Source organism: Neopelma chrysocephalum, unplaced genomic scaffold, assembly GCF_003984885.1.
Source record: "Neopelma chrysocephalum unplaced genomic scaffold, ASM398488v2 Primary Assembly neopelma1_97390, whole genome shotgun sequence".
Classification (NCBI taxonomy): domain Eukaryota; kingdom Metazoa; phylum Chordata; class Aves; order Passeriformes; family Pipridae; genus Neopelma; species Neopelma chrysocephalum.
Genome location: NW_020926031.1, coordinates 2,032,019 through 2,059,103, shown reverse-complemented (window position 1 = coordinate 2,059,103; position 27,085 = coordinate 2,032,019). Strand labels below are relative to the sequence as shown.

Below are 27,085 nucleotides of genomic sequence, written 5' to 3'. Positions count from 1 at the left end.
CCTTGTATAAAAAGAAGAAAAATGGGAAAGAATCCCAAAGGACGTACTTGTCCCTTGAGCCGCACCATCATTTGTGGCTTCACAGACACCTTCTGCATTTTGAAATTGTTTATCTCTCTTTGCAGAATGTATGAGATCAATACAAGCAGCTAAAAACTTTAATTTCTGTGCAGAGCTTTGGCTGAGTGCAGGGTTTTCTAGCAGATCTTCACTGCTGGCCACCCAGCCATGCATCGTTGGGCTGTACTCACTGTCCGGATGCATTCAAACCTCTGCAAAAAAGGATGCAAAAGGTTGAGAAAGCCTAAATATCTTCTGATTTCTTTTTTGTGCCAGGGTTATGTGGTCTCTGACTACTGGCTGCTGTTTGTCCCAAACCCACTGAGACAGGCACCTGCCCCACTGAGACCCACTATCAAGTGCTGCCACTGGGTGCAAGAGAACAGAGTTTTCTTGCCTTGATTATCCTCACTCCAACTATGTGAGCATTAGTAAATGGAAGAAGCTGACTCTCGGCATCCTTCTGCTTTTTTTAATTATTTTTTTTTTAATTCCTTCTCCCTGAGCTCAGTGGCACGTGAGTGCTGAGTATGTGCATCTCTGCACTGGGCAGAGGGGGAGAAGGGGCAGGGAGGACATCCCATAAATCTAGTTCTGCTCTATTAAGATTCATTCTAGTATGACAGTGGCTTTTTCTATTGAAATACTTTGTGAAAGCCTTGCCTAATGATCTGTTAGCTGGAGAAAGGTTAAATTCCTGTATGATTTTCTTTGTTTGATGAAGAAAAAATAGTGCAATTATCCAAAATTCAAAGTGAGTTTTAGCCAGCTGTTAATAATACTATGATTCTTCATGTTCTCATTACTCAGAAGTAATGTTGCCATCCCTAGTCATGGCAGTAAAATATTTATAGCATTTTCTTATGGCCCTGTTTGTACATATGGAGGACTGGACATCACTCAAAGTCTTCTAAATAAGCTTCTTTTTGTGCTTTAGCCATCCACAGAATCATAGAATCATTTAGGTTGAAAAAGACCTCTAAGACCATTAAGTCCAATCATTATCCTAAGACTGCCAACTCCATCACTAAACTGTGCCCCCAAGTGCCACATCTGCACCTCTTTTAAATATCTCCAGGAATAGTGACTCGACTTCTTCCCTGGGCAGCCTGCTCCAATCCTTGATAACTCTTTCAGTGAGGAAATTTTTCCTAATATCCAGTCTAAACCTCCTCTGGCACAACATGAGGCTCTTTCCTCTTGTCCTAATGCTTGTTGCTTGGGAAAAGAGGCTGACCCCCCATCTTGCTACAACCTCCTTTCAGGTAGTTTCAGAGAGTTGATAGGGTCTCTCTGAGCCCCCTTTTCTTCAGGCTGAACACTTCCAGCTACTTCATCTCTTCCCCATAAGACTTGTGCTTCAGACCCTTCGACAGCTTTGTTATCCCTCTCTGGATATGCTCCAGCATCTCAATGTCTTTCTTAAAGTGTGGGGCCCAAAACTGAACACAGAACTCAAGGTGCAGCCTCATGAGTGCCAAGTACAGGAAGATGACCACTGCCCTGGTCCTGCTGGCCATGCTATTTCTGATCCAAGCCAGGATGCCATTGGCCTCCTTGGCCACTTGAGCACACTGCTGTCATGCACTCTGCATGACAGTATTCTTCTCATCTAAATGCAGCTGTCTGCATTGAAGACATCCAGTTTAAGGCAGTCATCTCAGAGGGGTCAGACATGTGCTTTAACCACAAATGGTTGGGTAGCTCATGCAAACTCAAGGCTCTTCCAGAGTGACTGGATGGGTTTTCTTCCAAGTTCATACAATCCCAAGGCAGCTGCCAAGAGTAAAGGAGGTAAGTGGATTTGGTACCTGATACTCTTGATACCAAGAGTGGCTGTATTAACAATCTGGTTTCATGCAAAGATAGGTTTATTAGTGCTTTTCTGCTCTTTGTAGCTTCATTGCAGTCTGTAAGTCGGTCTGTTCTGGGACACCACTGGAAATGTGCAGGAGCAAATTCCAGACATCTGTGTGTTCTTCCTAGCCTGCTCCCCTGATTGCTGAGGTTTCCAGCTTGGAAAGTTGTGGCAGAACATGAAATACACGTGGCATCTCTGCATCCAGGCGCACGGAAACAAAATAAGTGTCATGGGGAAAATATAATTTCACAGTGGTAGGCCCTGCATTGGGATGAACAGACATCTTGTTTCCTCTCGTGGATGCATGGAAAATCAATTCTCAGTCCCCTGCAGTGGCTCCTAAATATGAACCAAATCCCCTCCTGCAGTACAACTGTTTTGCACTGTGCAAAGGTTTCATTTCTTGCAGAAGAACTGCAGGTAACACCTTTTTTGCTTGCTTCATTTGTTATTTGGGTGTCTATCTTATCCTCTTTATAGGAGTCTCATTTCAAGTGCAGCTTTTTGCCTGGGGGTCTGGAGTAAATGAGTATTAAGTAACTGTATCTGTCTCTAATTCACTAAACATCCAGAAAAACAGCTAATGTGCCTGAACCAGTGGGATGAATACAATAGATTAATCTAATTCAGCTACTTTTCACTCAAACAATCCAGTAGCATTTAGGAAAAGGTTGTGAAAAGGATTAGGAATTTCTTTTCCACATTTGCCCTATCTTCTTTCCATAACTTTTCTGCAGTCCATTAAATATTAGGTGTTCAGTTAGCTTATTTCCTTGACCCTCCTTAAAACTTTACTTTTGAAATAAATTTACTCTTAGAGCTGGTTCTGTATTCACTGAGGCTTTCAGTGACCAGGAAAGGCATCAGTACAAATGCAGACACACAGGCTGTAGCAGCTTATCCCAACCAGAATGAGCAGCTCCTGGTTGTCACCATTTCACTTGCACCTCAGATGGGCAGCATGCTACAGGGAATCTTGGAGCATCCCCTCGGCATTAGGGCAATTCCTGAGCATGCAGTGGCCTCCTCTCCATTCCCTTCAGCTCCCTTGCCCATGGTGGTGCGTGCTATAAGCTTAGTGCCATGGCAAGTCTGATATATCCTCTGCTCCTTTATACCCCACTTTTTTTTGAAAATGATCTAGAGAAGGCTCCCTAACCCCTTCACTCTAACAGCAAATTACTGAGAGCTGCTCTTGTTGTGTGTATATTTCTCACTGCAGTTCTGTCCAGATCAGGGTTACCTCAGTTTCTGGAGAGAATATCGTGTGCAATCCTTTGTGTTCAAAGTCTCAAAACCCATCAAGGTATAAGACATAAATGACTGCTTTGCTGCCCGCAAGCCCTGCTCTCCTGTCAGTAGATTGCTTCAGTGTGATTTGTTCTTGGCATTTCCCTGTGGTTGTTGATCATCTCCTTATATTTTGTAAGTGCTGACAAGCAACTTGATTATTTGTCCAAGTGTTTTTCTGGGACCTGAAGCCAGTTTGCCTACTCTGTAATTCCCCAGTGCCTCCTTCCCCTCTTCTGAAAGCAGAACCCTCGGTCTGCCCTCCCTGGCCCCCTGGAACCTCCCTATCCCTGGTGGCTCCTCACAGTTAAGTGGTTGCATCTCCAAGGCTGCTTCAGGAAGCTCGCTGAGTGTCCTGGGATGCAGTTCAACAGGCAGGGATGATTGAAAACACCACTGTTATCTAATTGCTCTCTAACCAAATCTCCTCTCTCTGTCATGTGAGTTTGTGTCCTGCTAATACTGGCATTAACTTCATCAGGCATTTGATTGCTTTTCAGTTTTTAAGGAAGATTTAAGAAAAAAAGGCATTAAGTATTGTGTCTCTCCCAGGAGGGCCCTGTGCTAATGTCACACCACCCTAAATAGTGGGTCAGCTCTTTCTTTGGTCTCTCCTGCTGCTGCTGGCTGGTTCCCCAGTGCTCATCGAGGCTATAGTACAGGGAGATACCAGCCTGGGAACTTTGGGGCCAGCAGGTAGGATACGAATCCCATAAAGACCCCAGAACCTCAGGAAGGCCACCCTGGCAGCAGGGCACATCCAGGCTGTCACTAGGCAGGGAGGCCCTCTCTCCCCTATGTCAAGAGGTGATACAAAGCTCCATTCTTTGGGTGCAGTGCAGAGGTTAGCTGGGTGTGTGGTGCATTGCTGGGGCTTGGTTACTGTACTGGGGGCTGTGGGAGCAGAGAGCAGGCTGTTGTGGCATGTAGGAGAGGTGACCATGAGCTGGCAGCTCTGGGGTGGTGATTTCCTCCTCTGCTCCCCATTAACCACCGGGGTCTGCTCTGGAAAAGATACAAGGCGGAATAAGCACAGGAAAGACTGAACTTTCCTTGCCAACAGCAGATGAAAAGAGATGTTATAAAGTCACTTGTCTCTGGTAACATGGCCCCGGCTCTGACACAGAGGTGGAGGGCATCCAAGTTTCATGCTGGAAGGAGATGAGCCCACACCTGGAATCCTATCCCAGTTTCAAAGGTCAGGTTCATTTCTGCAGTTACAGGTGTCGTGGGGATGGCATTTGACCCTGGCTCATCCTACACAGAAGGCACGGTATGATGGACAGCAGGATCATTTGAACCTCCCTGGAACTAGCTTTCTTTTGAATTACAAACTGTTTTTTGTTTCTTCCCAGCCAGGTCTCTAGACAAACTCTATAACTTTGCTGACTGCTCTGGCCTTCACCTGATCTTTGCACTGAATGCTTTGCGCCGAAATCCCAACAACTCCTGGAACAGCTCCAATGCCCTCAGCCTCCTGAAGTACAGTGCCAGCAAGAAGTACAACATCTCTTGGGAGCTGGGCAATGGTGAGTGTGGGAACAGGAGAGCCACGGGAATGGAGCTCAATGTAGGAGAAATATATTCAGTTTTGGAACAGGATATTTGCAGATCCCAAGATAATTTGCCAGTGGAGTTTCAGATGGATTTAAAGGCCCCAGCACCATCTCTAAGACAGACTTGGTGTGAGTTAGCCCTTAGCTGGACTAACTAGTTAGTATTAGGTGTATACAATGTTTCTGCCCTGGCTGGTGAGCTCAGCTGGTCCTGGGGTGGACTTCTATGGTGGCTACAGTGCCATGGGAAGTGAGCAACTCTATGGGGATGGGAACATGACACCAAGGTACAGGTCCTTCTCCCAGTACACAGCAAAAGGGGTGCAGGAGAGCAAGCAGTAGCTCTCATCCACTCCTCAAAGGTTCCTTCTGCTGCTGTGCAGAGCTGCCTGCCTCCTCTCCAGACCTCAAGCTGTGTGACAGGGTGAGTTGTGTCTCTCTCTGGAAGTGCAGATGAAGGAGCAGAGCTGACAAGCCTTGCTTGTCTATTTTTATTTTCCCAGAACCCAATAACTATCGGACACTGATCGGCCGCTCAGTGAATGGCAGCCAACTAGGAAAGGACTACACTCAGCTGAGAAGCCTGATGCAGCTTATCCGCACTTATTCCAGAGCACACCTCTATGGGCCAAACATTGGGAGGCCCAGAAAGAACGTCATTGCCTTCCTGGAAGGGTAAGTGATGTTGCTTTGATGAAAAAGAGATCAGAGGTTTCTCCTGAGACATACCCCTTTTGCAACAGGTAGGCTTGCTCTTTGAATTCCCAATGTCCGATCGCCTCCAGGGTGAGCCACCATAGTAGCAGAGGCTTGGGGAGATGGTTGTCTGTACTGCTAAAATTCTGCAGAGGTAGCTGTTGGGATTTTAGGGTGAACTGATTAACGCTCTCCAAGCATTTCCAGTGTTTCCCATTTATAGGCAGACTGAGGTGCCCACCTTGTTGGGATCTGAAGACAGTGCAGGCTGCTGCATGCCTGTGGGCTGCCAGATCAGGAGGTGGGTCCTGGCACCACTTACCAGTGTGGATGTTATTATCTCTGTGTTCTCCTGGACAAATTGCTTTGTCACTATTTGGTGACTTCTTCTCCCTGTGCTTTCTCCATACATGCAGAGGAAGAACCTCTAGCAACTTTCTTCACTGACCAAGCCCTCTTCCTCCTAGGAGAATTGGCAGGTCTCTAGTTTGGGAAGGCCAAAGGTGGAGAAGGAATGGTGACAGTGAGGGACACAGACACCTGGAGGTGACATTGGACAGCTACAGGAATCAGGGAGGTGTGGGAGCCTGCTGGCAGCAGGAGTTGAGACTGTGCGGCTTGAAGACCACGCAGCAGAAGCGAAATTCCCTGCAGGACTGTAAACAGAAACTCCAGTGCAGAAGACTGGGCAGGGGGAGGTGTGGAAGGGACTCTGCTGGGAGCAAAGCTGGGTCTAGCATTCATTAACATCTGCAGGAATGATCTGGCAGAAACAATAAACAGCACACTGATGCAGTCCCCAGCGAGGCGGGGAGGGAGCCAGGGCCAGATTCTCAGCTCTGCTGCAGCAGCACAAAGAGACCATAAAGCTGGTTGAACCAGCTGCGACGCCAGCGTCCCTCCCACCGACAAAAGTGGGGGAACAGCCCCTGCACCCACACTACAGCTGGCGCTGATGCCGCGGGAGTGCAGTGCTTGACGGAGCCCCTGGGTTTGGTACAGGGCATGGAAGCAGTGCAGGGGGAGTTACAAAATGTTGTAGTAGCCTTGATCAGCAGGAAATCTATTAGCGCCAGGAGGAGCGGGCTGAGTAAGAAAAACAATGGGGATGAGAGCCAAGAAGCTATTAGAGAAAGGGAAGTCCTACTGCTGCGTTTGCCCTTCGTGCACCGCAGCCGGGTCCCAGGGAAGGGAGGTCGGAAGAGCCAAGTCACACGGCCAGGGTGGTCCAGCAGCTCAGTGTTGCTGGGGCTGTGTTTTGACAGACGGCAACCCTGGGAGTGAGGCTGTAGCGTACAATGTGGTGGAGAGAATGGCAGAAACCCCATCTCAAACGAAAGGGTAGGTATGTAAGAGCTACAGCCCTGGTGACAGGATGGTGGGGGCTCTCCAGACCCCCGTGCTGGTCTGAAAGAGTTGTGATGAGCATGCCTGCTCTCCAAGCTATGTGCTGTTTCCTCTGCTGCCATCCTGCCTGCCAGGGTGACTCTGGTCAACAGGCACTCAAAGTGTTTTCTCTTTTCCATGGAGAACCTTGTGTCCTGCACTCCAAATCCTGGTGTCTGCAGCTCACAACAAGCAGCACTGCCTGCATGGCCTTACAGCCCACGGGGTCCTGTGGGAAAAGAGCTGCTTGTCTTTCCACATAGAGACCTCATTATTACCAAGCAGGGCGTAAAGAGGAGGAACAAGTCTGATTACACAAAGACAAAGGACTAAACGCTCATTTGTAGTATTTGGAAATGGAGTTGCAAAAGCATAAACAAATAAACCCCAGTGCCTAAGCTCTTTCACAGCATGAGCTTTATTTCCAGTAGCTCCCCAAGGTCTCTTCAGTATCTGAGTTAATGCTATTGAGAGCTCTGTCTTCTGCAGGAGCATCCAGAACTGGTCAATGAAATGTGGCTCAGCATGTGCATGGTGCTGTCACAGCCAGGACATGCCTCTCACAGTCCTGAATGAGCCCCACATAGTTAGCAAACAAGTGCTTTGAAGAAGGATTAGGAAGGTGCTCTCAATATCAAATCTTCTGTCTGCCTTGCTAGATCACCATGAGTGGTCTACATAGTGATCACAGTAGGATGAAGGCTCCTGAGTGAATGAAGTGTGTGCAGCTAATAGTCCTGGTGATGCAAAGTCTGCAAAGTTTTTCTCTTCTTTAAAAAAAATGTGATGAACAGCAGAAGTCAGCTAGGTAGGAAGAGATATGCCAAGTGGAAGATTATGACTCGTTAAGTAAGTCTGGAGGGAGGAGATGACACCCCAGAGGAGAAGATAGGAAGGGTGGATTAGTATGTCAGGCATACTAATGCAAGTAAGCATGGTTCTGTTACACAAAGTGGGGAAATGAGTTTTGGTAGGGGAAGCAATGGAAATGAACTGAAATGGGAGAGGAGAGCTCAGAGAAGCCCAGGGAGTGATCTCCAACAGTAGAATCTGGCATTAGGTGTTCTCCAGGGAAAGCCTCAGGAGTTACCTGAGGTCTTGAAACATTCAGAAAAAAGTCTCACTGTGAAGTATTAACTAGAATTACATTTTCCTGTTGCATGCTTTGTGTACCAAACATTGCAGTCTATTTTAACTGTTATCTCAAGCAACTAAGCTAAACTTATTCTTTATGTTTAAATTTTTTCCTGCAATAATGGGAGTGTCAGCATGAGTTGGGCATTTGTATCTGCTAAGCACCAGGCTCTGTCGGTCTCAGTGGTGGGAGGTGGGCACCTCCAAGGCTGTTCTGACCCAATCCTAAGGTCTGTCCTCCAGGACAGGGTGGAACTGAACCCCTCCTGAGATGCCACCTTTCTCTGGGGTCTGTTAAACAATGAGTGCAGATTGGACACCTGAGTTTGCAGTATGTAGATGTGTGTGCATTCTGTCCCACTGCAGAGGTTGTCCTTAGGCAGGTGACACTGGGTTGTGCTGGGTGACAGCTGTGCACTTCCTGATGATGGAAGCACGATCTGGTGAGGGGAGGAGAGATCTGCCTGAAACACAGAAGCTTGGGCTTTGCACACCCTTCGGTGCTGAGTTATTGCTCCTGAGCTCTTACACCACCCTGCATGGAGCAACAGCTCAGAGCAGCCACAGCCATCAGTGTCACTCGGGGCTGGCAAGCCCTGGAGCCTTGACCAGGACTGCTACTGCTGGCGTAAGGACAGGCTCTGCAGTGATGGAGCACTGCTCCCATGGCTGGGGCCTGCTGTTCAGGAGGCTAGATACGGTGTCTTGTGGATGCACAGGTGCAAGAGGGAATTTCTCCAGACACAACCAAAAGCTGAGTTTGATGAGGTGTTAATTAGACCATTCATGCAGCCTGAGCTGTTGGAGTGCAGACCATGTTAGCTACCTACTGCGTCTGCGGGTACAGGAATCCCAGAATTTGCTCAGAATTTGCTTGGGGGAGAAGTTATAAGATTCTAAGGAATTAACATAGATTTTAACAACAGATCAGGAATGAGACACAAAGGTTAATGCATGGCTAAATAACATGGAATAGAAGAAACACAAGGGAAAGCTATTAGGAAGGAGAGATGCTAACACGTGTTAGAGCTCAGAACATTAGGTACAAAATGTAGACTGGCACATCTGGGCAGATTTAGTTAGGAGCTCTCATTACCTATTGTTCTTTGGCTGCTACAGCCCAGTTTTTGCCACTGGACACTCACAAGCATCAGGGTGTCACCTCCACCACAGCAGGAGCTGCTGTGCCAGCAGGATAAGGGCTGGCAGTCACTTTTGCCCACATTAGACTGGCTGTTGTTGGTGCTCTGCACCTGATGCTCTGGCCACTCTGACTCCTGAGACTGCTGAGGTAACCAGAGAAGCAAAAATCTTTCTTGTGTGAAGCTGCAGTCTTTCTCTATTCCCCATCCTGCAGGTCTCAAAGCCACCAGGTCTGGTGCCTCCTTGGATATCTCTGCCCTCTTTCCAACCTCCTTCCTGTTTTCTTGATACTGCTGTCACCATTGTGTATCCACCCTCTGGTCACAGAGCCACAGCACCTCTGGCCAGGTGGCAGAAGCAGGTGAGGAAGCTCCCAATTTTCAGTCCTCTCCTTGCAAGGCACGAGAGTTTCTCATCCTTCATGATTTTACTGCCTCCTGCTCCTGGTTTGTAGTACCTGTGGAGAGTTACCCACCCATCTGGGTCACTTTTGGTGATGATGTCATTCCACAGTGGTCTGAAAGGAGCCCATAAATGTAAAGAATCATGTTTGTCAGTGCTGGTGACCCCATTCCTCCCTGCAAGCTGTGGATATGCCAGGGTTAGGAAGGGGCTTGAAGATGATGTCTTGGTTATCTGTGGGCAGCCCAGGTAGGGGTCAGCTTAAAACCTGACCCAGTCCTCAGCCCTGGTCCAGAAATCAACCCCAGGGTTCCTGTGTGGGTACATGTGTGGCAGAGAAAATTGTTAGCTTATAGCCCATGAAATGGCATAGGTTGTACACTTGGGTTCCAACAAAACAAAATCAAGGTGCTAAAAATGGGAGAGACTTTGGTAGTATTGTTATGATGACTGCCCATGCCTTGTCCCTCTGCCATCATGAGGATGAAGAGGGTTGTGTCTGTCTCACCAGTTCAGGCATTGCTTTTTACCCAAATAGCAGCCAAAGACAGTGTATGGACAGAGCTTGTTTGTTTAAATTCAAGCGAGAAGGAGAAATAAATATCTGCAGTAGGTGGTATCTGGCAGAGGGAAGGACTCTGGGTGAACTTCAGGAATGAATGTAAGCATTTGTCCCGTCCTCTTGCTGACAAGGACTTCTGCCATGTTTGACACAGGGGACTTGTAAGCACTGCATTTTTTAGAATCTGTTTTGGTTGTTTTGGCTTTCTTTAGAAAGTACATCCTTGCTGTATTGGTCTAAGGCTCTTTAGTGATGTTGCAGAAGCAAATGTGTCTTGGTCAGAGAGCCAGAAGCTTCAACCTTACACAAGCTACCACAAGACTGGTGGCACAGACTGTAATAGGACACTCAATAGATCCAGAGCAAGAATTTTGTGCAAAACTTCAAGCCACAAGACAAGGAACTTTAAATTAATGATGCAATGGGAGGAGGAGGTCACTGCAGCGTGAACTCAAGCTCTGTTAGCATTGAACTTATAGCTGACTCCATTCATAAATACATTGAAATGAGGTGTGAAGGGTGAGATGAATCATTTTACAGTTGGTTATATAGCAGGGTCAAGGAGTTGAGGTACAAGCAAAGGATTTAGCTATTTCTCTTTTAAGAGGAAAGAGTTAATATAGTTGTTGCTGCTGAAACTTAATTTGGTGTCTGGAATACCAAAATCATGGTCACCTGCATAGGAAGAACAAAATGGGTAAGCAAAGACATAGATGAGATTACAGTATTGTCTAAGTACTCACTGTACTTTCATTCTAATTGTCATCTACAGTCTTTGTCATTTCACCTCAGAAAAGACATAATAGAACCAGGAGGGTTACAGGGAAAGGAGCTGAAGGTGTGCATATAGGTATGGGATTTCTTCACGTGAGAAGAGATTAAATAGGCTATGTCCCTTCAACTCAGAAGAGAGACAGCTTGGAGGGAATGTTATCCAGGTCCACGAGCCTGTGAATGGGGTGTTTTGTCCACAGTGCAGAAAGCAGTTTGGAAGGAAGCTTTGGAAAGGAGGAAGCTTGTTCACGTGGTATGCGTGGTATGCGATGCCATTGTAGAAGTCATTGCCACAGGGTATTGTGGAGGCTAGAGGTAGATTATAAGCTAACAATTCTCTCTTCCACTTAAGTACCCACTTAAGTCCCTGGAGTGCCAAGCTGCCCCCAAGGACATAAAACCCTCTTTGCTAGAAGGCTTGTGCAGCCCTACCATAGATCAGGTTGGTTGAAGAAGGGTGATGCCAAGCAGATGGAGAATACAATATATCATCAGATTTATACCTAGTTCACACCAGACTCTTATTCCTGGAGTGAAATTCCTGTCTGAAATATGGCACTTCAGGATAAAGTCTTTGCAGCAGGTGGCATGAGTGGGGTCTAGTACCTGTCTCAGCTCCTGTAGGTATTTGACTGTTCCACTGGAACCTGAATCAGTTAGTAAGTGAAGCCTGTCCCTTAGTGCCCCTCACCAACCAATTCAGACACAACATGAAGTTATTTCTACCCATCACTGCTGGCTCAAAGAGCAGAGATCTGCCACCCAGCTCTAGGGATCCACGAGGACATCACAGGCAAGCCAATGTTGTTCCTACATTTGAGGCTTGCCAGGGGTAGGGTGTGTGGTTATTTTGTAGTTCTCCAGGGAGCAACAGATGAAATAACTCATGTTTGTGACGTCCAGCACTCAGGAGTCAATGAGATGCTAAATCACCTGGGTACCTCTGCAATAACAACTTGTCTCCTTGTGCAGCTGCAATTCCTTGTTACAGCATCACCTTTCCTTCTTCTTTTTTTTTTTTAATTTAAAGGATGACAATCTGCAATTACCTGCATGGAAAAGAGATTTCCAAATGCAGATGTCTCTTTAATGAGTCAGGAATAGGCCTAGGAAGTTACAGTTGCTGGAAGCTGGAGCCAGACACATTCATATGAGAAATAACACACTTGGAAGCTAATTAAGCATGTGAGCAATTTACTTAAGGTTGCAGTAGGTGCTCCATGACTGACAAGCATTGAATCAGGACAGGAGAAATATTTCAGAGATCTGCCTAAACTCAAGTGAAAGTTGTGGTCCTGGGAGATGTGGCTGTGGGAGATGCTCTGGAAGAGGTCAGATTTGGCCCATGGTTTCCCAATATAGAGTTTTGGTATCAATATCATCTTGTAGTGTTGCAGTCCTTCTGCTCCATTCTCCCGCAGCTCATGAATGACCTGTGAGCTAAGTCCCACCCTGTGCTAGTATTACCATTTCTGGGACAGAACTGTGAACTGTTTGAGTGACTGAGCAATATTGAATTATATTTTTCTCAGTTCTAGCTCGACACAGAACCCCACAAGTAGCAATATTGGCATGGGATGGTGGCACATGGGCAGCTGCAAGGGTAAGGAGATGGACATATCATAGAATAATGGAATGGTTTGGGTTGAAAGGGAACTTAAAGATCATCCAGTTCCAAATCCCCTGCTATGGGCAGGGACACCTTTCACCAGACCAGGTTATCCAGGGTCCCATCCACCCTGGCCTGTAAAACTTCCAGGGATGAGGCATCCGCAGCTTCTCTGGGCAACCCACTCCAGTGCCTTACCACCCTCACAGTGAAGAATTTCTTCCTAATATCTAATCTAAACCTAGCTTCTGTGAGTTAGAAGCCATTATTGAGCTCAGTGACTTTCTCTCATCCTCAGTATCACAAACACCCTACTCAAAGCTCCTATTCCTCCATGTGCCCCTGATGTGTTCTGCTTTCCCACCTAGAGATGCTGCCCCAGCAGATTTTGAGGACTGTTTTTGAAGACTTCCACATGTATCCAGATTTCTGATATGTGAAAATCCAGCCAGGCAAGACTTGGGGCTGCCACCCGTCTGAATTACAGGGCATCGCTACAGCATTTGTCCCTATCTCCTGCACAGCACGGGCTGAGCTTGTCCCACAGATCCTGGGAGGGATTTACTGCACATGCGCTGCAGGGTTGATTGGTGCTCAGAGAGAGAGCCCAATGTGTAGGAAAATGGCAGATTTACTGTGCCAGCCCAGCCCATCTGTGCAGCACATGTGCAGGGATCTGAGCTCTCCCGGAAGTGTCTGGTTCGCGCTGCCTGCTCTGTGCTGCACACATGGAAATTGCCCAGTCCAGGAAATCCCAGATAAAAATGTCTTAGCACTGGTCATTTTGACCGTATGGATCTTCAGTGGCCTCAAAATCTGTGGATGGAGCAGCACAGGTGCTAGAGGAATAAAGGGATTAGTTAAATCTGTATTCCTGAAACGAGGATATTCAGATACCTGTACTTTACTGCATCTCCACCAGCCCTAGGCTTTCATCTCTTGTTCCTGCAGTACCACTTTTTGGCTGCTGAGCTGCTCTAGGTTCCCTTTGGAGAGTAGAGACCATTATGCAAGTCATCTGGGGTGCTCCAGGAACAACTCCATCTCTAAAGCAGGACTTGAAGATTTACCAGGAACTTTTGAACTTCATCTTACAAAAATTTCAATAAAAAGAAAAAGAAAGAAAACAGAAAGGAAGAAAAACAGACAAACAAAAAGAAAAAACAGGCAAATAAAAGAAAACAAAATTTGAGCTAGATATGCATCTTTTATGGTAAAATTTGAAAATTACAAGAACTAACTGATTTATTTTGCTATTATGGAGGTGGAAGAGGAACACCAAGCAAGTCAGGGCCTTTTCTGTCCTGTTTTTGGTCTGCACTATGATGCCTAAGTGATGCCCGTGTCCTAGAACAACGTTTTCTTGGGAGTTTTTAACAAGAGGCCAGTTAGCTTCCCAGAGACATGGGAGAGGGGACAAATGGATATCCTGCTTCTGCTGCTCCAGGGATGCTGGTGGTTACACTGAGGGTTTGCCTTGCTTTGTGTCCCTGCTCAAAACCAGTGTAAAAGTCCCAATTTGCAGCGAGGCTCTAGGAAATATGGAAATGGCAAGGAAGACAGGAGAGTGTCTTCCTCCAAGCTTGGTCTGCTCATGGTTTTGGACTGTGAGTGGAGATTGCCAAGCTGAGCCTGAAGAGGTCATTTAATAAAGTCCAGGATAGTTTATTTTCAGCCAGAATGTAAAGCATTTGAGTTTAGAAAGCAAGTTGGGCTAATCATCAAACCCAATTGCAACATATTGATTTTCAAATCCAATATAAATTGTGTTCATAATTTCAGTTTAGAGTTCATTATTTCACTCTTGTGCGCTTCATACCTTACATTTTAGGCAGCAATCCCTGTACAGAGCATTTAAAACCCGGGAGTTGGGTTTTTTGACTCTTTTGGCATATTTCTGCAGACTTAGTTTTATACAGCAGCAGCCTCTCCAGAGTAATATTTGCAAAATCCCCTTTTTGCCAGGTGCCCAGTATGAGTTGTGGAAAGCTCACACTTCTCCCTATAGCTGCACTAGGGCTGGTCCAGCTGGTCTCCTTGCCCTGCTCAGCTGCAGAGGAACTGTCCCCAGAGCATCGCCCTGCCACTGATTTTCCGGGCCTGACCCTCAAGAGACATGTAAAAGCATTTCAGAGAGGCTTTTACATCTTTTACAGAGCCTGGGAACTGAGCTCACAGCACTGCTAGGCAACACAATTGGGGATGCATCAGTGCTACAGGAGTTTATATGTTATTGTTTTTCCATTTCTAATTGTATCTCTTCCCTCTCTGGCTGCAGGGATTTATTATTGCTTCCTTTGGCAGCATCCTCTTATGCTCCACAGGGTTCAGCTGCCCTTTTGTCCCAGTCTATAATTGACCATCGTCATTAATTTAAAGTCAGAATGATTGTTTCCAAGCTATATTTAGCCTGGAGCTTGCTTGCTCCTCAGACCTGATGAGAGGCTCGTGTGCCGAAGAGCTGCTGCTTGTCCCTGCCATGACAACTAGTCTAATAGAAGGTCTCATCTCTCCTCACAAACCTTCCCTTTCCTTCCCCACCCTTGGTCATGGGGCTCTCCTGGGGAAGTTGGGGTCGCTGGACCCAACACCACTCGTCCTTGTGTACTGTGGAGTCAAGACAGCACTGACATTCCTGCTGTGTTCCCAGGATCGCTGTGCATCAAATGCAGCCCAAGAAAATACAGCATCATTTCCTTTCTCGGCATATTCACTTGCTCAAGCAAATGTCTCCTGTCATGTGTGCACATTGTCACTTCCAAAATCATTAGCCATCCAGTGCACGTTGCACTCGTGCACAGAAAACGTGCCTGTCCAGTCAGTGTGTGCCTTTATGTGTTTTCAAATCTGTGCCCCTAAACATAAGAATATAAGAACTGATTGAGCTTCATCGTGGGAGCTGCAGTTTCCTGAAGTGCAGTTTGGATTGCTGGACCAGGGAGCCAGGGAGGCACCCCTGCAACTACAGGCTCCTGCTGCAGAGGTTGAACATTTAAAACTTGTTCTTTAATTGCTATTGAGAGTTGTTAAAGTCACAGAACTTAGTACACGCCTCAAGGTCTTGTTCCTGAAATGCTGTCTGAAAGCTCTCTCTACCTACCCCAAAATGATGCCCAGAGCTCTGCTGCAAGTTGGGTTTCACTCTGTTATTCTCAGCCATGCTTGCTACAAGAATTTGTATTAAGTAGAATTTATTCCTTCCATTTAAGAACACAAAGGCTTCATTAGAAAGTATTTGTGGGGGCAGTTGCCACCTTTTGTATCCCATCATGTAGGATGGGCATTGTCTTTTTTAAGGATTTCCTCTGTGACAACACTGGGCTTATGTTGTTTCCTCCTCTATTTCCCATAGGTTCATGAAAGTGGCTGGAGGCACAGTGGATGCTGTTACCTGGCAACAGTAGGTATTCACCATTCCTTCTACTTTCCAACACTAAGTGTAGTGATTGCAGGTGCTGAGGACAGAGCTCATGCCCTCTCTGGGTGTCAAAGGGGGCAGATGTGCTACGGCCACCTCCTCTGTTCTTCTGCTGCATTTAAACAGGTGAAAGAGGCTCTGCCCTTCCTTCTCGAGCCTCTCAAACAGTTACAGGAGTGGATGTGTTAATCTTTACCTCTGCAGTTGAGACACAGGCTAAAAACACACTGCCTGCATGCCTGGCTTGCCAGATCGCTGGAAACAGGGCTCTGCACTGGACTGCCAAGTCCCTGGAGGCGGCTAGGAGGACAGGCAGCTCTGAGGGTGGCCTGAGTAGGGAAAACAGGGAGGCAAAAGCCACATGTGACAGATGCATGGGACTATCTGAAAACCCTTTTCCATTCACCCCAATCACTGTCTCCTCATACCTGCTGGCATGAAACTAAACTGGTTCGTCCAGAAGAGGGAGAGTCAGCTCAGTCCAATGTTCACATATAATGCCCCAGTCCCCTTTCTGTTTTGTAAGGGTGTCCACAGACACACAGCCATGTCCTACACTGCAGGTGGAGCCCCAGGAGCAGATATCAATGGAAAGGGGATGAAGATCCTGGCCCAGCTGGGGCTGACAGAGAGATGCTGATACCTGACTTTCCTTCTGTTTCTTACAAGTGCTGCAGTTCAGAAGATCAAAACTCTGAGCTGTAGCTCTGATATAACAAGCACAAAGTAGAGGAAAAGGTTTTCTTATTTGAGGGAAAATTCGTAAATGTCTCTTTCCTCCTCTTATTTCCACCTGCCCCAGTCTGCATGCTGTGGCCAGAGGTAGGGTCCCCATCAGGCTGTGCCTCTCTGCAGGGGCAGTGCAAATGTCAGTGCAAAGATGAAGCAGTGTGCAAGCACAGCATTGACCACCAAAACTGATAGCAAAAGAGTTTGTGGGGCAGGCAGGACTCTCTCCTGCCTTGGACACATTTCAGGGACAAGGATTCACTGGACCAAAAAGCTGTGGTGAGACCACCCTGTTCTCAGAAAAACTGAATTGCTACCATGCTGGGTTAAACTTCCTATGCAGGACACTGGCCTTGAGCATGGGAGCCAGGGTCTCAGGTCCAAGTTGTGCTTGTGTGTGCTGCCCACCCAAGCTGGTTCTTCACAGTGACCCTTCATGGGGTGCTCGGGTTACCTTGCTGAAATGCAGCAGCAGGGTTTGTAAAGTCCACCTCTTGTAAAGGCCTTTTGGAGACCTGCTCTTAAATAGAGCTTGGTGGGTTTTAAGATATGAGGTTTTCTTGAAAGTGCACCCACGGTCTGTGTGTCAGTGCGTTAACCTTGGAGGCTCCTGCAGAAGCATCTGTTGGCATCTCAGGGTGGTTTATAGCCTCAGGCATGACCAGCACCCAGTAAGTCCCATTCCTGGAGCTTGGCTTGCCTCGGTGTTGCTTGCTTGGGTGTTTAGCTCCTCGGGCTTCTCTGCCAGGCAGCAGCAGCTTGCTGCAACGGGAACAGTGGGGTAGCAGAGGATTTGGAGCAGAATTTGTGTTACTTACAGGCTCATGCTGTGCAATGATGATCTATCTCTCTGCTGGGAGTTTGCTTTTCATGATTACACGATGTGCTGATCGCATTTACTTAGTCCAGGAATTTTTTTCTGCGATGGGACTTGATCACTGGGCCAAGCCCTTGGATGAGTTAAAGGAACAAACTTCCAGGCTTCAGATGTGGAGTTTCATCTGGTGTGCAGGGAATCTGCCCGCACGGCTGCTTTGAAACCTTTTCTCATAGGATCAGTGGGAAGTGCTGATAGGCTCTGGTGCTGAGCAGCCACACTGAAGCAGCAACCTGTGAGCAGGAGGACTGGTGCAGCTCCCCACGAGGGTCGGCAGAGCTGAGCTGCTGCCTGCTGCCCATTTCCACTGCAGCATAGGAACCGCTTCTCCCTCAGCCAGGGTTTGCAGCTCTGGAGATTGCACCCGTATGCGATTGTGTGGACTGGCAATAGCCACAGCTTTGAGCTGGGCTTCTGTACTGTTTATGAATAAATGTCAAAACAGTGTCTCATCCCTCTGCTCCAAACAGCAAAACAAAACAAAACAAGTTCCTTTGTATCCAAGAAGAAAATTATTAGCAGGAAACTAAACTGCTGTCTAACTTCAAGTATGAATATTTTGGTTCCAAACCCTGACATTCTCCTGGGATATTGGTTATAAATTTGTCAAATCTGTTATTCCTTTGAATAGTCTGTGCTGCATCCAGAAAGGGAATTGAGAAGGGAATATATTGCAGGGATTCCTGTTCTCTGTGTGAAAATAGAATCTATCTGAAATATACCTGACAGAAAAGAGACACTGGGTGGAAATAAGCAGTCTCACCAGCCTTTCTGAATATGGTTTCACTTAGATAAGTAACTCAGCATATGTGCCTTCCTTCAGAAGTAAAGTGTTGCTGTAGAGGGTTGTGTGAATGACTTCGAAGTGCTTGGGGAATTTACACTAAAGGAGGTTGTGACAGTGGCTCCAAGAGTTTTGTCATTTCACTGGTGATTTCGTTTGTTATGTTTGATTATGAGTAACTCCAGACCCCCTCAACCTTTGGATGTGGGTTTCCACTGCTCGGAATCCTCCCCACAGTCATCTCTTTGCTCTGCGCTGGTGTCCTCACACATGGTGAAGATTCATTGCCCACTTAAAGCTGCGGCTGCGCCCTGGGCATACTCCCTCAGTCCGTACAACTAGTTTTCCATTTGAAGTCTTGCACAGAACTCCGAGTTTGGCATATTTAATGGACAAATCCTTATGCAATGCTGCCTCTGAAGCACAAATCCCTACGATTTACGGGGAAAGTAAATATTTGCACCTTCAAAGTCAGTGGACATCTGTTCCTGTGGGTTCTTGGAGAATGCCACGTTTTCTTCCAAGATAGAAAGTCACTTGTCCTATGTGGCAAATCAGAGATGCCAGACACACAGGCATGTGTGAGATGTTGCTTAAAATGCTTTTGGCTGGCTTGGTTTGGGTGACTTCTGACTTAGTCATGTTGAACATGCAGATGGAGATGCTCACAAGCAGTAGCACAGGGCAGATTTCCCAAAGGTTCCAGTTGCCCAGCATGTGCACACATGCCAATGCATATACCAAGGGTATACATACATATGGGCTCGCATCAGCCTGTTGGGAGCTCAGAGTGCAGTGTCTTCAGAGGTTGTGCCTGGAGGAAGGGGCTTGATGAAGGAATTCCTGACCCATCTCCACCTGTAAATAAACCTGGTCAGGCCACAGTTTTGCCTGCTGGACTGCCATCCTCTTCACTGTCTGATGGAGCAAACAGTCCCTGGCAGCATCATGGCCTGGGCTACCAGCACAGTCCCAGGCAGTGCCAGAGCATGACTGGGCAGATGGGATGGGCCAGGGCTGGCTCCCAGTGGTAGGAGAGGCAAAGGCATGTTGTCAGGGGGCAGAGAAAGGCATGAGTGTGAGTTGTGCCTTTGGGCCAGAGAACAGCCCCCAGTCTTTCTTCATCAGTGCACTTACTAGTTGACTGGCGCATTCTGCCTCTCCTCTCCAGTGGGAGCAGTGGGGCAGCCCCATGTCCTGTGCTGCGTATGGGAGTTCTGCCCTCTCCTTGGGGAGATGCTCATGGATCAGGGCCATCTGTCAGCAGAGGTGTCTCATTTTCACAGCTGTAGTGGCTGCATGGTGTCGTGCTAAAGGTGGGGATCTTCCCTGCTTAGCGTCCCCAGCAGGCAGATGCTCTAATTCCTAGCAGACTCTCCCTGTAGCAGCAAGCAACAAAGTAGATCCGGAAATTCCTGAGCTTTGGGAAGTGGGCTTTAATGTAATTAACTGCAACAGAAGAAGAGGTCAGATAATAGGGGCAAAGGTTTCTCTTTAAAATGAGGGAGAAGGTAAACGAAACCAGCTGCCCAAGAATCAGTGCACTGCCTTCATTATATGTCGGGCAATGCTTTTTGGTCCCATGCAGCAAACTGTAGATCTTTCCAGAAAACCATTTTAAATGCAGCACAAGACCTGGAGGTGAGAGGACAGAGACACGTAGCCAGCCCCAGAATCGCCCAAGTGCCCTGCCCTGCTGCCTGGCACAGTCCTTCTCTGGGAGTCACTGGGGAGTTGTGTGCAGCACAGCCAGTGCCCATGGTGAGCATGCTGATGTCTCCTAGGCTTTGGGGCCAATTCTGGTGCTGCACCATACCCAGACCACTGACTGGTCTGTCAGCTTGTGTTGGAGATGAATAGATTTTCCATGAGCTACATGTCCTCTGCCTCTGCAGAGTCTCAGCTGCCAGAGACTCCTGCCCATGCTGGGAAGGATCTGTCCATTCATCTCCTTTGGCACTCAGACCTTGCCGGACCAGGAGAGGAGGATGTGGATACCGTGACCCCTGGGGCTGGCTCATCTTGGCTGCCTGGGGAGGTACTTGTCAGCACTGGAGCTCTCTGCAGCTGCTGCTGGCTTTTTTGGAGGTTGAAGAGTTGTGACTGTTTTAGGGGTGTTTTTTTAAAGTCAAGTGCACTGAGTCATTGTAAATATCAGCAAAGCTGCAGTCTTTGCTCCTGGGAATAATCCACGCCTAATGAGCTCTTCTCCTGCTTTAAAGGCCTGACAGTTGTTTGCATTTTGTGGATTGCTATACTGCCTTTACTGATGGTTAAGGTTTCCAAAAGGATGTGCCCTCATCTCAACGATCTGAAGCCTACAGCTGGAAACAGCTCACCCATTCCTGAATAGCCAGGTATCGCTGCAGTCCTCAGTTCCTCTCTCTTCCTCGCAAGCCATGTGCAACTGATGCCATCTTCCCTCTTCCCCAGTGTGAGGAGATTGAAAGTACCTGTTGGTGACCAAGAACTCACCAGGCAGATCTGCAAGAGATCCTTGCCATCTTACTGAAGTTTGTAATTGCCTTCATGATCTGCTTAAATACATGAAGCCGAGGTGTTCCCCTCCTCACTCTCCCAGGAGATATGCTACCAAGATTTCCTGAGACTGAAGCAGGTTTACTTCTGCCCTTCATGCTCTACCAGTCTCTGTTTCTCTGCATTGTTAATGAAGCTGTCAAAAGAATGTGACCATGGCACTATCCCCGGGTATTTCTGATCCCAGTAGGGTCTGGGCTGTGCTCAGCACAGCAGCACCTTCCCAGGCTGCCTCCATGTGGTCCCCTGGAGGGCAGAGGCACCTCTGGGGCTGCTCCTGGTCCTCTCCCCTTGGCAGTGGAGCTGTAGGTCAGAGAACACCTTGTGCTTGAATGAAGTAATGAGGAGGTATAAGCCTGTCTTTACTCTCCAAGGGGTTTATCCTGGTCTCCAAGACCATATTGGCTTGTGCCGACAAGCTAAACCCTGCACAAAGCCTGATGTATTGGACAGGTCATACACAAACTGAGGTAACTCTAACTCCATCTTTTACCTGTCAATGCAACCCTTTTATTGCCTTTCAGCCAGTTTTTACCCAGGTGATGGGGTTTTTAGTCCACAGCAGTCTGAAAAATAGTTTCTGTTCTGTTTTTAAGTGCCGTGCTAAAATCCAAACATCTGCCTTCCCCAGAGTCCATTGCTTTGTAATTTTGTCTTTAAAAGTAATCTGTGTAAACCCCACCACTGCCTGCTGCTCACAGATCTGCTTTCCTCCCGGCAGCCAGTGGTTCAGTTGTGTGTAAGTGATTGAAGTTATTTTGAACACTTCCTAAGTCCTCCCTGGAGTAAATATCTGCCCTTAGCACCTTTCAGTCACCAAGGACATACAGATATACTCTTGCCTCCTTCCCCAGTTACAGTGTTGGGATGTGCCTGGCATGTTTCTGTACTTCTCTGGGGATGCAGCTGGGACCGCACACCTGGGGGAGGGTTGACAGGGGAGGTTCTTCTTGTTTAATGCATTTGCAAGTTGAGCCTGTAATGCAATTCTGCTCTGGGACAGTTAGTGACTTGGAGCAGTGAGACATAAAAATCCTCTCTGAGCACTTGTGCATGTTGCACATGTGCCAGGTGCTCTGGCTGAGGCTGAGTTAGCCCACAGCATCCTTTAGGGATGCTCCTGCATTCCAGCACCCAAGTGAAGGAGCTACTACAACTGCTACAGCTGCTCACCATTGCAGATGAGATGCCTGTTATGGGGAAAGCGGCCCTGGAAAGGTGAATTCACTTTTCTTCAGACCCCAGATCTTTAGTCCATTATGTATGCCAGCACTCATGGCTGCACTGAGGTCTGCAGAGAAGGAAAAGGGTCTGTGTATCTCTGGTGAATTCTGAATGGATGTAGCTCCAGTGAGGGATGGGAGGCAATGACTGAGCCCCACCAGCACAGTCACACGTGCTGTAATTCCTGGAACCCTCCATCCCCCCAACATGGCTCTGACATGCTCTGGGGCTAGCTGTGTTGAGCAGCTGATGCACAATGCAGAACTGGGAGGAGAAGGTTCAGAAGGTTTCTCTTGCAAAACCTATTTATCATCAGCTAAAGGATCATTCCGGGGGTGTGCCAGTGCATGCTGTAACAGGCATCCTGGGCTACCTGCAAGGCTGGGAGGAGCCTCTGGGATATGTGCAAAACCTGCCACTGCTGCTTGCATGGGGCAGAGATGACAGCCCAGGACACTTCTTCAGAAGGAGTAGGTTGGGATTACCTTTAGCCACAGGGTAAGTGCACTCTGGGACAGATTGCTTCACCTTATGGCCTGGAGCCAGGAGACAGTATTGAGGCATTCCAAAGCCTTCCTCTCACACTTAGATGATTCACATAGAGATGGGCAGCACTATAGCTATGCTTTATGTAAGCAAGCACATGGAGAGCAGGAATAAGCCCCATGTATGGGAAACACTCCCTGGCATTCCCAGGCCAGAAGGTATTTCTGTGAGAGCAGGATTTCCTCTGCAGGTAACAGCCAGGACATATCTTGAGTGGGGGAATCAGTTGCAGATTTTGCTGGAAGAGCAAGCAAGAAAGGTGCAGGTGGTGTGAGGGGGTTGCAAAGCCTTTGCAGGTGGCATTTTGCTCCCAGCCTTTGGCATTCTGCTCCCAGAATTTCACCAGCAAACGTTAAGAAATTGTAAAACTTTCCATGGTTCCTGTAGTGCAGGATACTCACCTGCAGGATACTCACGTCCACCTTATGCCCTGTTTTGGAGACTGAAGCATCTGCCAGACACAGGCATGGCTGAAGGGCCAGGGCAGGACAGGGTGCAAGCAGAGACTCCCCCAGAGCAAAGGAGGCTTCTTGGCATGGTACAGCAGCAGGAAAGGAGGGCGTGGTTTTGGGGCAGAGCTACTCCCAGCCGTCTGATCCTCATCTTTTTATTTTCCTTCCAGTTACTACATTGATGGTCGGGTGGCCAAAGTGACGGACTTCCTGAAAACGCGCCTGTTGGACACACTCTCTGACCAGATCAGGAAAATCCAGAAAGTACGTGAGTGGAAAGGGTCTGCAGGGCTGAGGGGGCACTGTGCCTGTGGTGCCTGGCCATGACACAGCTCATGCTTGGGTACAGGACTCAGCGCTGATGCACTCCCAGGGGAGCTGGTGTGGGGTAGGGATGGAGGATGGAGGATGGCTGCTGGGGTGGCTCTGCTCCGAGCCAAAATGCAGACAGCCCTCATGCAGGGATGGAGGGAAAGACCAGGCAGCACAATGCCTGTCCCCAGGGTGGGATGTGTGGCAGGTTGTGAGGGAAGCGGCCACGTGCTGCAGCACAGCATGGGCTGTGCAGGTGTGCTGGGATGCAGGCTGGAAGCACAGGGCAGGGGCAGAGACAAGATTGGCTGGCTTGAGTGTCCCATCTGTCTGTTCCTGAAGGGAACAGCATATAATGAGGGTGTTCTCTGAAACCGGCTCCCTGGGATAAGGGGATGAGTGAGCAGTCAGGCAGTACCAAACCATCCCGAGCCCCACCGGTGCCCAGCTTGCTCAGGAGGGGTCTCCTACTGCCTTATCTTGCCCCACTTGTTCACAGTGCCTGAAAATGTTGCTTGTAAAGTAGTGACAGTTGCATTCCCAGAGTGACTCTCACTAGTGGAGATTCATGACCATTATGAACAACTGTATTTTTTCCCTGATGGTCATGTTTTGACTGTGTCATAAAACCCAGCTGTTGCTGACATATGGTGTCAGAGTCCATAGATCTGCCTGGCTAGTGAGCACTCCTTTCCCCACTGGTCCAGGGGACCCAGCTCGCATCTCTAACATTGGGATAGGTGACAAGGGCTTTTCAGGGTCTCCCTGCTTCAGCTGATATGGGAGCCAGAGCTGTGACTGACATGCTCAGCTGTCAGTCCTGGAAGAAATAAGGAACACCTAGTGAGTGGGAAAGGCTTTAGGGACTAGAGGAGGTGTCCGTCCATCTGTCTTGTCTAGGTTTTCAAATCATACCACTCACCACAATGTCTCACTGTTGTAATTCCTGCAGGGAGAAACCATAGAATGAGTAAACAACTGAAAGAGGCCCTGGGAAAGGGGATGAGAGGGTCGGCGCAGCAAAGCTGGAGGAGAGGAGCTGCTTTCTGAGTCCTCTGGCACAAGCTGGGAATCATCCATGTATGTGGATGATCCTCCTGCTTTTGGGAGGCATGGCAGGGTGGTCAGTGGGATCTTTGTGGGGCAAGTGAGAGACATCAGCTGACCCTGCTTCCACTGAGGGTATAATACCACATGAAAAGGGGTGGCATGTGTCCCACCTCTGCTGCAGGTCAGGAACCTGCTGGGAAGGGAATGGGACCCCATCTGTCCCGAGACCAGAAGCAGCAAGGAGCTGCCCTTGATGCAGGTTGAGGGAACCCTCACACCCATGGGGCAGAATTGGCTCTGCACAGGGCAGGGCTGGGGAAGGGCTCTCCTGGGAATGCCAGTGTGGCTGAGCAAAAGCACAGCACTGGGTGCTAATAGCCTCCAGCTTGGCTCTGAGTCCGTGCATCCTGCCGGGGCTGATTAGAGCAGCTGGACTTGTCCACTTCCCTGTTTTATTGCTTCCTCTCCGACCGGGGAAGGTGGCGGGCTTAGATAATTACAGGCAGGATGCCAACACCTCTGGGGCTTCAGTCAGGGTTGTCGACTCTCACAGGCTGTGAGTGGGAGGCAGCCCAGAGCTGGCGTATTTAACATCTTTGAGGGATCCCAGTCCATCCAGCACATTCCAGCGCTCCTCACTAATGGGGCAGGATCCATCAGGCTGCGCAGAGCTTTCCTGGGGCCTCTGGGTTCGCAGACATCTGGTCGCAAAAGTTTGTCACCCAGCCTGGGGAAGTGGGATTGCAAGAGAGAGGACAGGGTGTTGTGCGGTGCAGAAGGTTGCTCATGCCAGGAGAGGGCAGCTCTGGCCATCTGAGCCCTCCTGTCCCGTGTGGCATCTCACAGGTGTCTGCGCTGCTGGCTGAAGCCTTGTAAGGGGTGGTCCAGCATGCTCGGACCTGCATGTCCCACCTGTGCCATGGACCCCTCGGGTGGCAAAGAAGCCCCTGCTCAGCCATGGGACCAACTGTCCGTGCCCAGAGGCATCCCATGGCTTTCTCTTTGGGTGTCTGCCTTTCCTCCATGTGGCTCCAGTACCTGACCCAGTGCTCCCACACTGTAGAGCCATTGGAGCTCGGGGGCTCCCCATGGCTGGCAGCCACCTTGCATGGGGATATGGAGAGCTAATGTGACATGGGAGGGCAGTATATGGGATGGAGTGCATAGGGAGGCTACAGGGGAAGAGCAGGGTCCGGGATTGGGAGCATGAGAGCACATTTGGGAGGGCAAGTCTGGAAGAGCTCCAGAAGATGGGTAGTGGGCATGTGGCAGTGGCAGGAGAGAGTGAGGAATAGTCTCCCATCACCGAGCTATGGTGAAGACACATAGTGACATGCCAGGGCCAGGCAGGCACTGACTGCCCAGCAGCACCATCACCAAAGGCCTCCATAAGTCTTCCTAGGGTGTAGGACAGGAAATGTATGCCTTGGCTTTAAATCACAAGTGCACCAGAATAACTTTGGTTTCTTTTGTCTCCTGTATAGGTAGTGAACACATACACACCAGGGAAGAAGATCTGGCTGGAAGGTGTTGGCACAACCTCAGCCGGAGGCATGAACAACCTCTCCGATTCCTATGCGGCCGGGTTCCTGTGAGTGACGCCGGCTTGCCAGCACCAGGGCACTGCCACCCCCACTCTGGTGGGGCTGCAGCACCAGGCTCAGGTGCTGCAAAGCCACTGCAGCTGACAGAGGGCAAGCTCCATGCCCACCTGTACCCCCCTTAGTACTCCCTGGCAGCCTGGGTATTGTTATTTTTTCCATTATATCCCTATTACCCCTCCTCAGCCCTGCTTTCCTGTAGGTGACCCAGCCTCTGGCATACTCAGAGAAGCAGAGTAAGGAGGGAAGTACACTAAATCCCACACTGGTACCATGCCTGCAGGGCACAGGCATGGACAAGAGGTGTGATCCAAGAATGCCAGCTGTGGCATCCCAGAGCTGGCATCCCAAGAGGCTTGCCTCACTCAGCAGCTTGGGATTGCCCGGATCTGCTCCCACTCTGCGTTTTTGATTCAGGCTGCAACCACTCATCTTTGCATGCATTCACTCCCAGGGCACCTGCCCAGGGAAAAGGCTCAGGGGGAATGTCAGGGCTGAGCTCTGGAAACTGTTTTCTCTCCTGTGAAGATACAACCATTCCTGGCTCCTGGGACTGGTCTACTGGCACAGTCCCATGGCCTGGACATACTACTGCAAAGCCTCAGTTCAGAACTTCAGCACTGGCTGTGATCAAAAAAGATGGAGGAAAATTATCCAGGCTTTGCAGGGAAGCACAGGGACATGCCTGGGATATCAGGGCTGTAAGGGTTGGAGACCTGTCCCAGGGGGTGTGAGAAGACAGGCTGGTGCAAAGGTCCAGTCTGCCCTCCTCAGACAGTGGGTGCAGAGTGCTGGCAGGCTGTGGGAACACCCTGGGCTCTGGGCACAGGGATGAGATGTTGGGGTGCATGCAGGGGCTCAGGAGCAGTGTTGGGACACACAAACTGAGCACAGCTGAGGCAGAGGTGGCTGCAGTGGGGGGAGAGGCATGCACGTTTTCTGGGGCAAGGATAGTGGGAGCTGGTTAATACCCAGCTCACAAAACCATCTGAAGGCTTCAACTCAGGTGCTGGAGCAGACATCAGGTCAGATGCATGAGAGTGGCTGTGCCACTGGGGCCAGGTCATCCCTCCATGGTGGT

General features: G+C 48.8%; 1 protein-coding gene across 1 annotated transcript in view; it reads left to right on the top strand.

Annotated features, from left to right (window-relative positions):
* Positions 1-27,085, top strand: part of HPSE2 (heparanase 2 (inactive)) — a 109,798-nt gene that overhangs the window by 68,261 nt on the left and 14,452 nt on the right. Inside the window, exons 3-7 of the mRNA XM_027672371.1 lie at positions 4,567-4,740; positions 5,271-5,442; positions 15,826-15,873; positions 23,212-23,305; positions 25,888-25,994. Of these exons, the coding sequence (XP_027528172.1) occupies positions 4,567-4,740; positions 5,271-5,442; positions 15,826-15,873; positions 23,212-23,305; positions 25,888-25,994 (595 nt within the window). The remainder of the gene's footprint in view (positions 1-4,566; positions 4,741-5,270; positions 5,443-15,825; positions 15,874-23,211; positions 23,306-25,887; positions 25,995-27,085) is intronic.